Source organism: Cydia strobilella, chromosome 21, assembly GCF_947568885.1.
Source record: "Cydia strobilella chromosome 21, ilCydStro3.1, whole genome shotgun sequence".
NCBI classification, from domain to species: Eukaryota; Metazoa; Arthropoda; class Insecta; order Lepidoptera; family Tortricidae; genus Cydia; species Cydia strobilella.
In genome coordinates, this window is record NC_086061.1 from 9201164 (window position 1) to 9215336 (window position 14173).

Genomic DNA, 14173 nt, shown 5'->3' on the forward strand with positions numbered 1-14173 from the left:
TCACAACGAATATCGCGTTATAGTCAATAACGATGGATCTGCAAGCTTCATCACATACCAAATGTAAGTTTTTATTTCAATTATATACAAGTTTTACTAACATGTTGAGTATTTCAACTCTGTTCTATGTAATTTGAAAATCTATCACTTTTACACTTGCTTAATATCAATAATTACAATATTTTGTATTATATCTTCCCCAGCTGCAGCTGACACGACTGACGGTACCAACACCACCACCACCACCACCACTTGGTGCTGCCAGTGCTGGTTGTCCACCATTAAAGCAGGCGGCGGCGGCGTCGGCGGCAGTGGCTGTAGCAGTTCCACTTCTCAATCGCCACCAGCAGCAGCAGCAGCAGCACAACCGATGACAACAACAACAAAAGCACAAGACGATGGGGCCATGTACTGCTGCGATACCGAGAGCGATACCAGCAGCAGCAGCAGCAGCAGCAGCAGCAGTGATGAAATGAAAATCAAGTGGCTAAAAGCGTTCGAGGACAATACTCTGATTAAAAGATGGCGCCTGCCCATGGTATTACACACATTTAGAGGGGAAGTAGCGAAATTGTTGAAACGTATATATTTCGAAGGTCACCATGCAGACGATTGTCATGTTTACTGGTTAATTGTAATGTGGTATGATTTAAACGATACAGTGGAAGAGATTGTAGAAGACGCTCAAATCAACTATCAAGACTGGATTGTGTTATTAGGCGGTGTTAAAGCGGAACTTTTTTCACGTGCAGTGTTCAATATGAAATCTTTTAATTGTTTGATCAATGTTATATTTTGTGTGGTAGGTCCGAACATAATAGCTTCCGGTGATTATGAATGTGTGTAAGAGTCCTCGTACAGATATAGATGTTTTTTTTTTCCCATTCTAATTGTTTAATTTTAAATTGCTAGCTCGCTCCGAATGTATAAATAGGTACTACACAATTATAAAATAAATATATATATATAGAGATGTTTTTATTGAATGAAACCTCATTGACTTATAGTAGATAAATATTTATTGAGAAAAAGGAAAACTTAGACAATGTTATCTTTATCTATCCAACTCTTTTCATTTAAGCCGAGCCATTTTACATACACTTTATTTCCACGACGTTTCAAAACTTTTTCCACTAGATAAATGTCATTGTGTTTAGTTTTCTGCAACTCTTGTTCGTAGAAACATCCAGAGATGGGTTGGTGATTAGCGTCTTGAAGTAAATATGTCACTGGATTCGTAGTTTGCACTTTAGTTATTGTAAATATCTCCGTAGTCCAATTGCCTATGTAGCCTTTGGCGAAAGTGGATTTATATTTACTAATTCTCACATGTTGACCCACCTTGAACTTGGCACGAGGTTTGATTTTAATGTGATTGTAGACTTTATGTAACAACTGTTTAGAGTTGTTTTTATTCACACTCGCCGGCGCCATACCGATAGTGCGGTGCAGTTTGTTGTTGTAACAATATCCCACTTGGCTTATCAGTTGTAGCCATTTGTATGAACCATTCAAGCTAAATTGTTTCCAAATCCAATGTTTTAAGGTTCTAATTAGTCTTTCCACTATGGAAGCTTTCATCGCACTATAGGTAGAGTAGTGATTGATGTGATGACGATTCATGAGCAATTGAAATTTGACATTGAAAAACTCTTTCCCATCATCTGATTGAATATTCTTGGGCTTTCTGCCGACTTGACTCAAAATTCTGCTCATTGCCTTTGTAACATGTTCAGCGCTTTTAGATTTTAGCGGTTGCATCCAAGCGTACTTTGAAAAGGTATCAATACACACTAGAATGTATTTATAGTTGTTATTATACTTGGAGTACTTTTGCATATCAATTAGATCAATCTGCCACGTGTCATCGAGCCCCCTCTGAACGAATCGACGACGTGGAAATGTTTTTCTCGCATACTTATGTATCTCGTCGACTACTTGAGCTTTACTCATTTTTCTTCAATATAATACGCTTTCCTGGAAACGCTGCCGCTTCCGATGGTGTTTGTGGTTGTGGTGTAGAAATTCTTTGTGATAATTTTTCAAACTTGAACCGTAAATCTTTTAAATCTTTAACATTTGCCTTTAGCTTTGCGTTTAAAAATACCACTTGTTCATCTAGTTCAGCTCTACATATGGCATCAGTTTTGAGAAAAGACTTGTGAATTCCCGCCACTCGTCTATTTTCAAAATTTACCAAATCTCGTTCCACTTTTATGTCGTCACGGATTGTAGATTCGCTACCCAAGTATTGTCCAAACTTGTTAAGAGGCATTGTGAAAGTGAACCATGGAGAGAGTCCTCATCCGTATTTATAACAAGGGGCGTGTACGTGTGGGGAGGCTTGGATACAAAACAGGTCTGTTTTATTAGATAACAGGTTTAAAAAAAAAACAGCCAACAGAAGAGGGTCAGTTTTCTTACTTTAAAACTATACCGCTCTCAGTCAGTTCCTCAACGATTGCATTGATCTCGTTCGAATGAGAGGTGTTGCCAGCACTCTGTGATGCTATCAAAAGCTGTAAACGACTCACCAGTTCGTTTGGATCATCCCAATAGATGTAATCAGTTTTCGGATAAAAAGTTTTAGTTGTTAATAAATCCCTTTTACCAGAGTTCAAACATCCACCTCCTTTATGTTTCTTTGATTCTTGTAGTTGTTTAATGTAGCGTTGATACTTTAAACTTCTATCTCCACTCAATTGACCGTTTGGTGAGAATCCTCTACGATGAGCGTTTGTCATGTCTAAAATCTTATTGTAATCCTCTACATCTTTTCTCGAAACAATATGCTTGTTTGGTAGTCTTTTAAAGATGAGTTCCAACAGTCCAGGAGTCATGTTGAATCGTAAATGTTTAACATGTAACACGTCATCAATGATTTTAACTCGACTATTACCAATATGCATTTTATCATCCTCGAGATAAACACCAAATGGTATTTTTGGCGTTTTAATAAGATGTTTAATATATTTGTTTTGTAGATCATCAATACTACTATTATTACCACCACCACCTTCATCGGCGTCAATGTCAAGAGCCGACTTCATATCATCATCATTATCGCTACTCGTAAGCTTTTCATCTCCCTCTGTTTTTGTTCCATCATCTTCTTCTTCTTCATCATCATCATCATCATTAAAATCATTAGAATCATAATCATCATCATCAACAGCAAACTGTTGTGTTTTTTTTTTAAAGATTATTACTGTACTTGAGTAGTTTACTATTGGGCTCTTCGGTTTTGATTAGATATTTCCTTTTACGTGATCCTTGTGGTAATGGTGTGGAGGTATTTATCAAGGGAGGATGAGGATGATGAGGGTAATTCATTACTGTGGGTTTGGCATTGTCACCATTATCATTCTTATTATTACCCTTTGACTCTAAAGCTTTATTCATCAAAACATTGAGCGGTTTTGTAATTGGTTCAAAGGTTTGCGCTAGCGAAGTGTCGAGCGACGTCTTATCTGCTCGCAACGCTTTTACTTTTCTCTTTACACTCTCAATGGAGTCTACGAGTTTCCGTTTCAACTTTTTGTTACCAAACATGTCTTCTTCTTCTTCTTCTTCTTCTTTTTTAGTACAAGTGCACCATTGCTAATGTAAATTAATAGAGGTTCGTCCTCAGTAGCCGACCGCATAAAACTGATAATAAACCGGAGATGACACTAAATTTTATACAATAATGAAAACGTCAAATCCTTTACGATATCGACCCTTGTTAATGTCTCTCTCCTTGTCGATTGTTAAAAAAGTGTACTTTTTCTGCCAACACTCGCGACAAATTTCCTTAAACTTTTCCCAACTCATATCGGTGTTTACGTGATCGTCATAGGAATGTTTTAAATTCAACTCGTCCTGCTTGAATAGCAATATAAGATTGGCATTGTCACGTACCAACTGTTTAGGTATCCTACTATATGTCTGGCACAAGTAGAAACAATCCAACCAACGATGACGTCCCATTGCAAAGTACTGACGAATGGCATCTTGATCTTCCAAAGCCACATCATCAAATACAATGACGCTGTCCTCGGCGGCTTCTTCCGGTGGGACGACTTGACTCTTATCATTGTACGTGTGAAACGGTATGTCACCCGCCTGCTCTAAAACTTTACCCAGAAACTTGTATTTAGGTTGATTCAATGATTTCGAATACAGATACACATTATGAAACTTTACACCGTTCGGATGTAAGAGTAGAGACAACAAAACATTTGTCTTGCCACAATTGGAAGGTCCACAGATGAGACATCTAATGTTATTCGCCAGCAACGAGCCATGTTTAAAAGAGTTTTGATCATGTGCTTTTACATTGTCATCCAGCACAACACTCCAATCTTTAATAGCGAGTGACGTGTTTTGTTTTTTAAGCTTCATTTCAGTGTGATGTACCAAATCGTAAGGACGTGTATTTTATACACATTCACATGTCCAAAAGTATAAAAATTATATAGATATATATAGGCATACTTTATAATCACCGGCACAGTCAAGTAGTGATACTTGATATGATAACACACATTGGTGGGGTTAGTGTTAAACATAATCCCAAACGACGTAGACGACAGCAACCTCATAATAGCTGTAGCGGTGGTGGTATAATAAATAGTTTAATTAATAATCTACCATTTGAAGTGCACATACCCGGTTACAATTATTGCGGTCCCGGTACTAGATTGAAGGAGAGATTGGCTCGCAACGATCCCGGTGTGAATCCGCTTGACGAAGCTTGTAAATTACACGATATAGCCTACTCGCGTGACAAGACATTGGAGGGACGACATCAAGCAGATTTACTATTGGCCAAAGCTGCTAAAAATCGTTGGCTTGGTGGCCACAATCGTCCAATTGGTGAACGTATTGCCGCGTTGGCGGTAGATAAGATTATGAAGTATAAAGTTAAACACGGTATGGGCATGATTCCCATATCAAAAGTCATAAAAGCAAGTCGTGATGCTGTAAAGAAACACATTGCGAAAAAGAAGGATACAACTACTAATACACTACTCAAAGTGGGTGTAAAAGCGGCAAAACATTTTGTTAAAGGAAAAATTGTCAAGGGACAACACAAACAGCGAGTCATCCCGATACCCAAGAGAGGCGGTTTCCTGCCAGCTTTGATACCGCTACTGGGTGCTTTAGCCGCCACGGGAACTTTGGCCGGTGGTGTTACCACTGTTGCTAAAAATATTTATGAAATGGTAAAGAGCAGAAATAATAATAATAATAATACCGAAAGCAAGATTGTCGGTAGAGGTTTATATTTAGCACCTTATAAACGTGGAATGGGACTCTACATTACACCGGCTAATGGAGGCGATGAAAAAAAAAAAACAAGAAATTAAATTTACCCCCAATGGGTAAAGCTCTCACCGATGTGGACATTGTGAGATTTGCACGTAGAGTGAAAATCCCCTACTTTAGAGGTGTTTTCATGCGAGATAATCTCCCAAAGAAACCTCACTATTATGAAACTGGTATTATCAATTTGGACTCTCAGCGGGGTGAAGGTACGCATTGGTGTGCCTATGCGAAAAAGGGTGATTATTGTCTATATTTTGATAGCTTTGGTGATTTGAGGCCACCTCGAGAGTTTATTGATTATATAAATGATGTCAAACAACAACAACGCAACGTGCGAATAGAGTATAATTACAATCGATTGCAGAAATTTAATACTGTAAATTGTGGACACTTGTGTTTGGATTTCCTATATACCAATGCTAAGCGTTTGTTTTAAATAAATATCATGAGCATTACATGTGTAGTTTCATTCTTACATTAAACGTGGTAGACGTCAGCAGGTATCATCATCATGTCTATGACATCATTCACAATTAGTGTGAGCGGTAACGAGCCTGTGTTGAATGTAGACTTTCAACCGGCTCTAGAATTGGACATTGATGGTTTTTACGAGTGTGCTCTCGTGTACTTTAAGACTTTCAACACTATTCCCAATGTTGATAAGAGCAATAATCTGTTTCACTATGGGGATGATATAATCGCAATTCCTGAAGGTTCATACGAGCTCTCCAGCATAATACACTTGTTGAAGGAGGAAATGTCAAAGAGGACTAAAGGGTCAGAGGGTGAAGGAATGGTGGCAGTGGCAGACATCTTGGTAAATAACAATACCTCCAAGTGTATGATTTTCTCGCCAAAGTATGATATTCACTTTGACAAACCAAACAGCATAGGGTCACTGTTTGGTTATTCACCGAAAAAGCTCAAAGCAAAAACTGCACATTGGTCGGATAAAACAATTAACATAATCATAACAAACACTATAAGAATAGAGTGCAACATTGTGGAGGGCTCATTCGTAAACAACAAGCCGTCACATGTTTTACACGAGTTTTCACCTGACGTCCCGCCCGGCTATCAAATTATTGAACAACCCACCAACATTATATATCTGCCTGTCAAGAAGAGTAACATTCGCATACAAAACATTGGTTTGCGCATTGTAAACGAGCACGGTGATACGGTGAATTTTCGAGGTGAAAGCATTGCACTTCGTTTGCATATTCGTAAAAAGTAAAATGATTATTCATAACAATAAAAGCCCTGGTAACAACACCTCTACAATTAGTCGAGATCGTGCTCTCGTTGAGAGAACTACTACTACTACTACTCTTCGTCCTCATCGTCATCGTCGTATTAACAAGAGACAGCTGCACCAGTCACTACAGAAACGACAACAACAACAACCAAAGAAATTGACTAGAGAAAACAGTGCATTTTTACAGAGTATCGGTTTCAAAGTATGTCCTCGTCATCTATATTAGACATTGGTGAGAAGGTGTTATTCGACGATAGTATAGAAAGTATAGAATTTCACCCATACACTCCGTATAATGACTCTTTCAAAAATAACGACAACATCCACATTTGTATCAACCGTCAAGATCTAATTCTACTGCCGAGTCAGAGTCAAATATTAGTGGAGGGCACAGTGGAGAAAGGATGTCTACTGGTGAACAATGGTGCTGCATTTTTATTTCAAGACATTCGTTATGAATTGAACGGTGTGGAGATTGATCAAGCGAGAAACTGCGGTATCACGTCCACCATGAAGGGACTAGTCTCCTACACCAAGGAAATGGATCATAGTCTTCAGACGGCGGGGTGGGAAGTTGGCGCCAAAAAGATACATGACAAGTTTACTGTAACTATACCACTATCTCATATCTTGGGTTTCGCCGAGGACTATAAGAAGGTTATAATGAATGGGAAACACGAGTTGATATTGAATCGCGCCAGTACAGATGTAAACTGTTTAGATTTAGCAGCCGTTGATGCCAACACGGTACCGCAACCGCCGGTTCCAAATGGTGAGATTGAAATCACCCGTGTCACATGGAGGATGCCAGTCATAATGTCATAAAAGTATCAGACAAGGAGAAACTGCGCTTAATGTCGTATGTTGAGAGAAGCATACCGGTTCAGATAGCGTTCCGCACATGGGAGCTGTATGAATACCCCATACTACCTGCCTCAGAACGTCATATTTGGTGCATCAAGACCAGTACTCAGCTGGAGAAACCTCGCTATCTCATTGTTGGTTTCCAAACGGCTCGTAGGAACGACAAGAGCAAAGATATGAGTATATTCGACCATTGTAATCTCACCAATTGCAGGGCGTATTTGAACGCACAGTATTATCCATACGATTCATTTTCGGCTGAATTTAAAATAAACAACTATGTGCTTTTATATGACGCATTTACCAATTTCCAACTATCCTACTACAACCGTGATCATACCAGCCCCCAAGTAAATTATGCTCATTACAAGACACAATCTCCATTGGTAGTCATCGACACGTCAAGACAGTGTGACAGCTTCAACTCGGGAGCTGGGGCTATTGATATTAAATTGGAAATGGAGTTTAAAGGGAATGTGCCGGCTAACACCACGGCATACTGTCTCATTATCAGTGATTCACTGTTTGAGTACAACGCACTCACCAGTACCACGCGTAAAATCATTCAGTAGACCATTGACCGTCTTCACTTGTAAACGTGTCTTGGAGCTTTAAAAAAATAATAATTAAAAAAATGAATTATTCAAACATTTTTTCACCTTCTTACACACCGTCAATTGATTGTTCCGGTGCTGCTGCTGCTGCTGCTAATGTTGTTGGTTTCGGTTGCTGTGAGCTGAGCAAGAGTGTCTACAATCTTAAACGCTGTCCTGCTGATGCAAGTGCTCTGATTGAAAATATCCATGTATACTTAAAGTTGCAGTTTATTGAAGCTAAAATCAGATTAGATACCTGTGTCAGTTTTAATGGACAATATGAACTCACCTGTGAAGAATGGAATGCAATGTTTGCGGAAAAAGTTGATGTAATTGGAAACTACTTTCATAACCCAATGAGTGTTTCGCCAGAGCTGCTTCAGTGCGATCGTCTTCGGATGTGTATCTCTCCAGTACCGTTGCTTTTACTCACATGTGACGGTGACGATGATGATGAATCTATGACAAACTTACACCCCTTGGTGATTAACCACATGGAATGGAGTCTTATCGAATGTGTTATGGAGTGTATTAACGCACGTATCGGATACTTGAACAAGATAAAGTCTACATATGAGAACCGTCTCAACTTTTTCAAAAAGCATTTCAAGATATATTACCCCACCAATATTCAGCAGGCACGCAATATTATAAGTAGTTTGTGCAACGTAAACGATATTGTCGACTCTGAAATAAAGTGTTATGCAGCCGATATTTTGTGTAATACCTATATTTTCATTGAATAGATTGATGAAAATAAAAAGTATCAATAACTAACCAATTTTTTTATTTTAACATAAACCCTTATTATTCTTTAAGCAAAAAAATGCAGTCTCTTCTTTGACTTGTCTTTGATTGATGATGCAATAATCACAATAATAATAATAATATGTGCGTGGGCGGCACCCGCCGTCCTGCACCTGCCGTCGCGACATTTGTGTGTGTGTGTGTGTGTGTGTGTGTGTGTGTGTGTGTGTGTGTGTGTGTGTGTGTGTGTGTGTGAGAGTGTACCAGGCAGTGCCAGCGCACCTCACCGCCGCATTCCTGAGTTACGTCATCTTTCTAGACACTTCCACGTCCCCCGCTCCCCGCGCCCCGCAGACGCACGCCCAGTTGCCTGCGAGTCAGCCGTCACGTGGCACGCCCCGTACCTCGTAAATAATTTCCAGCTAATAATAATTTCGTCAGTCTGAGTGTATGTAGATGTGTAAAAAGTAAACATGGTCATTGTTTGTGAATATTGTAACCAAAACTTTACTCGGAAAGATAACATGCTTCGACATGTGGTTTACTGTAAGAAACATTTAAAGTCGGATAAGTCAGCGTGTTCTAAACGTGATAAGACCTTTCCAAAGCAAGATATACCTGCCAAATGTGAAAATTCATATCAGCGGTTGGGGGAGAAACGCAGTCGAGTTAGCGATGAAGAGCTACCACTACGAGCTAAAGATGACGCATCAACCTCCAAAAAGCGAAAATGTGATATATGTGAAACAGATGTCACGTCATTACATAATCACCTGAAGAGTGCAATGCATAAACAGAGTCTAAAATGTGAGATGTATGATGGAGATACGGAAATAGTAACATCCGCTTTCAAGAGCCGGATAATCTCATATAGACTGTTTTCGAAGGATGAATATCTGACTCCTGAAGATTTCATGGAGAGTGTACGCCTGCGAGTTATTAACCTTATAGAGGAGAACATTTCTAGGGTTAAGAGCGCTGTTAAGGTGAATTTAGAACTCTTCGGACGATACAGTAAATGGATAAAGGTTAATGATAATGATCAGGAGGTGGAGGAGGTGAAATCTTTCAATACTAAGAATAAAGTGATTTCATTAGATGCTAGCAAAATAAATAAAATATATCAATCGTTTATGGAGGAGATCCGAGTCAAGGCTGAAGACTTTCAAGAACGTGACAGTGGGTGGGCTATAAGTAAAGTGCTGCATCTAGAAGTGAATATTAATAAGTATCAACCCTTGCAAGGATCATCGTACATCCCCCTTCCAAAGTGGGTGCAAGCGAGGAAGGCCTGTATTAATGTTAAAAATGATGATAACGCATGCTTTGCGTGGGCCGTTGTTAGTGCTCTCTACCCTGGTGATAAACATGTGGATCGCCCCACATCATATCCCCACTATAAGGAGATACTAAACCTTGAAGGAGTGTCTTTTCCCATGTCATTGAGTGGGATTAAACGTTTTGAAGTATTGAATAATATAAGTGTAAACGTATTTGAAATCATTGAGGAGTCAATAGCGGGACCTGTGTATCATTCGAAAAAACGACGCGACCGTCATATAAATATGCTTATAATCGAAGATGGTGAGAAGAAACACTTTTGTTGGATAAAAAAATTAAGTAGATTGATAAGCGCGCAGCTTTCAAGACATCATCATAAGATGTGGTTTTGTGATGGATGTCTCTTACCTTTTTCTAATGAAATTAAATTCAAGCAGCATATAAAACATGACTGTTCCCATGTTAAAACAATTATACCAAATGATGGGGATAATATATTAAAGTTTAAAAACTTTCGAAATCAATTACGAGCACCAGTTGTCGTGTATGCTGATTTCGAGGCTTTATTAAAGCCTATAATACCTACATGCTCGCCGTCTCAATCTTCCTCATATACTCTAGACTATCAGTCACATGAACCGTATAGCTTTGGTTATTTTATTAAATGCTCATATGATGAATCAAAATCGAAATATGTTACATTTCGCGGTGAGGACTGTGCGAAAGAGTTTATTAAATCATTAGAGACAGAGTTAGTGCCATTTGTAAACAAGATTAATACTATAGAACCTATGCGTTCTCTTACACGAGAGCAGCAGGTAGAATTCCAATCTGTTATAAACTGTCATATTTGTGGGGGTGTGTTAGGAGATGATAGGGTACGTGATCATTGTCACCTCACAGGTGAGTTTAGGGGCGCTGCACATTCTAACTGCAACTTAAATTATAAGATTATTAACGCAATCCCCATAGTGATGCATAATTTCAGTGGGTATGACTCACACTTTATAATTAAATCATTGAAAAAGTATGATAATGTTAATGTTATACCTCAGAATAAAGAGAAATTTATATCACTTAGTTTAAAGAGTGAGGTTCTAAAGTTAGATCTTAGGTTTATAGACTCTTTTAGATTCATGGCATCCTCATTGGATACATTAGTGCAAAACCTTCCAAAAAATCAATTTAGCATTATCACCTCGCATTTCCCTCATGATAAAATAGATTTACTAACGCGCAAGGGGGTTTTCCCATATGAGTATGTACGAGGGTGGGCCCAGCTTGAGGAAACTTCACTACCTCCTGTGACTGCCTTCTATAACAGCCTCGCCAGCTCCCCCATTTCCGATGAGGATTACCAATTTGCCCGAGATGTTTGGGATGCCTTCAATATCGGAACTCTGGGGGAGTATAGTGACCACTACCTTAAGACCGACGTCATGTTATTGGCAGAAGTTTTTGAGAACTTCCGTGATGTTTGTCTTAAGACGTATAAGCTTGACCCGGCTCATTATTATACCGCCCCCGGACTCAGCTGTGACTCTATGCTAAAGCATACTAAAATCGAGTTAGAACTACTTACTGACATATCTATGATAAAATTCATTTCATCTGGAATACGAGGGGGGCTGAGTCAGTGTTGTGGGAAATATGCAGTAGTAAATAATAAATATATGAAAAATTATGATTCGGATAAACCTTCCAATTACATCGTTTATTTAGATGCTAATAATTTATATGGATGGGCTATGTCCCAGTATTTGCCTACAGGAAGTTTTCGCTGGCTGTCTCAAGAGGAAATCATCAGTTTCGATATGAGTACATTATGTCCTGAAAATGATAAGGGTTACTTTTTTGAAGTAGATTTAGAGTATCCTACGAGCTTGCATGATTTACACAACGACCTCCCGTTTTGTCTTGAAAATAAGGTTCCATCGATAGGTATGAGTAAAACAAAGAAATTATTAGCTACACTAGAAGATAAAAGCAATTATAAAATTCATTATATAAATCTGCTACAGGCTATAAGACATGGATTGAAAGTAAAAAAAATTCACCGCATCCTCGAGTTTACTCAACGTCCATGGCTTAAATCGTACATTGATCTCAATACAGATAAAAGAATACAGTCTAGAAACAAGTTTGAGAAAGACTTTTATAAATTAATGAACAATGCAGTCTTTGGTAAAACTATGGAAAACGTTGAAAAACGACAGGATGTTAGAGTTGTTAGTGCTTGGGAGAGTCAAGGAAGACGGTTAGGTGCGCGCGCTCTAATCGGTCGTCTTAATTTTCATAGCTCATGCATAATCAGTGATGATATCTCGATAATACAAATGACTAGAAATAGTATAAAGTATGATAAGCCTATATATGTAGGGTTTACAGTCTTAGAACTAAGTAAAACCCATATGTATGATTTCCATTATAATTACATGCTACCTAAATATAATGAAAATATACAGCTATTATACACAGATACAGACTCATTCATCTATAACATTAATACTAATGATTTCTATAAGGATATCAAACCGGATGTAGAAGGTAGATTCGATACATCAGATTTGCAAATTGATAATATTTACGCTTTACCTAGAGTTAATAAGAATGTATTGGGAAAAATGAAGGATGAAGTTAGTGGGAGAATAATTTCAAAATTTATAGGGATAAGATCCAAATGTTATTATATAGAGAAAGCAGAGAATGCTTTTATGGGGGAAATAGGGGGTAGAGAGAAGGAAGAGGAAGAGGATAATGTTATTAAAAAAATCAAGGGCATAAAAAAATATGTCATAGCTAAAACTGTACGAGGTGAGGATTTTTACAACTGTGTAATGAACGCTCCACCTCAATATAGGAACATGAATGTTATACGAAGTAAAGGTCATCAGTTATATTCACAAACTGTCAACAAAATCTCTCTAAAGAATTATGATGACAAGCGATTCCCAATCCCATCAAAACCACATCAAACATTGGCATTAGGACATAAGGAGATAGATGCATATTATATTTTATTTATAGATTTATGTTAGATATTATATTCTAATTTTTACACGTGTTTGTTTTAGATTTTAATATTTGATAATATTTTTGTATTTTACATATATATGGTATAAATTTAGTTTTAAGTCTATTGACTAAATAAAAATGTTTAGTGAGTGAATACATTATTTTATTATGCATCCAATCACCCAACGTGGAGCATGAACCACGCGATCAAAACGTCGTAAAATTCATGAATTCCACGACGCTTACACGTTTATGCCCCGTGGTTTCACGCGCCCCGGCTTCCGTAACGACACAAGCGCCATGAATTTCTTGACTCCTGATCACCTGCGCGCCCACGCTGTAGATGTACGTATCCACTGACGAGGCATTAGCGGCATCTTGTACTACACTATACATTTCATAGCGGATGTTTTTGGAACTAACTAGCAGCGTCCACTGACGAGCGGCATCTATACATTTCTTAGCGCACTTTTGAAACGTAGCTTCCTCTAACGGATCTTTGCCTAACTAGCTGCGGACTTTTTTTAGAACTACTCGGACGGCAGCTCATCTATACCTTTTTGTAGCGGATGTTTTTGGAACTAAAACTTCCACGTCCACTGACTCTAGCGACATCTATACATTTCTAGCGCACTTTTGAAACGTAGCTTCCTCTAACGGATCTTTGCCTAACTAGCTGCGGACTTTTTTAGAACTACTCGGACGGCAGCTCATCTATACCTTTTTGTAGCGGATGTTTTTGGAACTAAAACTTCCACGTCCACTGACTCTAGCGACATCTATACATTTCATCGAGAACCATTAAGCGAATCGATAACTCGCATACAAAGTGGCGCCTTCTAGCGGTGATCATTGCGGAACTAACAAGTGGCGCCATCTCACGGATCTTTGCCAAACTAACTAGTGGCGGCCTCTGGCGGATTTCTATGGAACTCACAAGTGGCGCCATCTAACGGATTTGCTATGAAAATAACAACAGGCGCTCTTACACATACACAGTGGCGCCATCTAGCGGGGGATCATTGCGGAACTAACAAGTGGCGCCAATCTATACATTTTATAGCGGATATTTTTAGAACTAACTAGTGGCGCCTCTGGCGGA

General features: G+C 38.6%; 2 protein-coding genes across 2 annotated transcripts in view; one reads left to right on the plus strand and one right to left on the minus strand.

Annotated features, from left to right (window-relative positions):
- The window catches only part of LOC134750990 (NADH dehydrogenase [ubiquinone] 1 beta subcomplex subunit 3), a 519415-nt gene that overhangs the window by 433481 nt on the left and 71761 nt on the right, over positions 1 to 14173 (minus strand). The window lies entirely within an intron of this gene.
- The window catches only part of LOC134751280 (uncharacterized), a 223096-nt gene that overhangs the window by 192380 nt on the left and 16543 nt on the right, over positions 1 to 14173 (plus strand). Inside the window, exons 10-13 of the mRNA XM_063686664.1 lie at positions 204 to 317; positions 5811 to 6127; positions 6938 to 7315; positions 9420 to 10134. Coding sequence (XP_063542734.1) covers positions 204 to 317; positions 5811 to 6127; positions 6938 to 7315; positions 9420 to 10134 — 1524 coding nt within the window. The remainder of the gene's footprint in view (positions 1 to 203; positions 318 to 5810; positions 6128 to 6937; positions 7316 to 9419; positions 10135 to 14173) is intronic.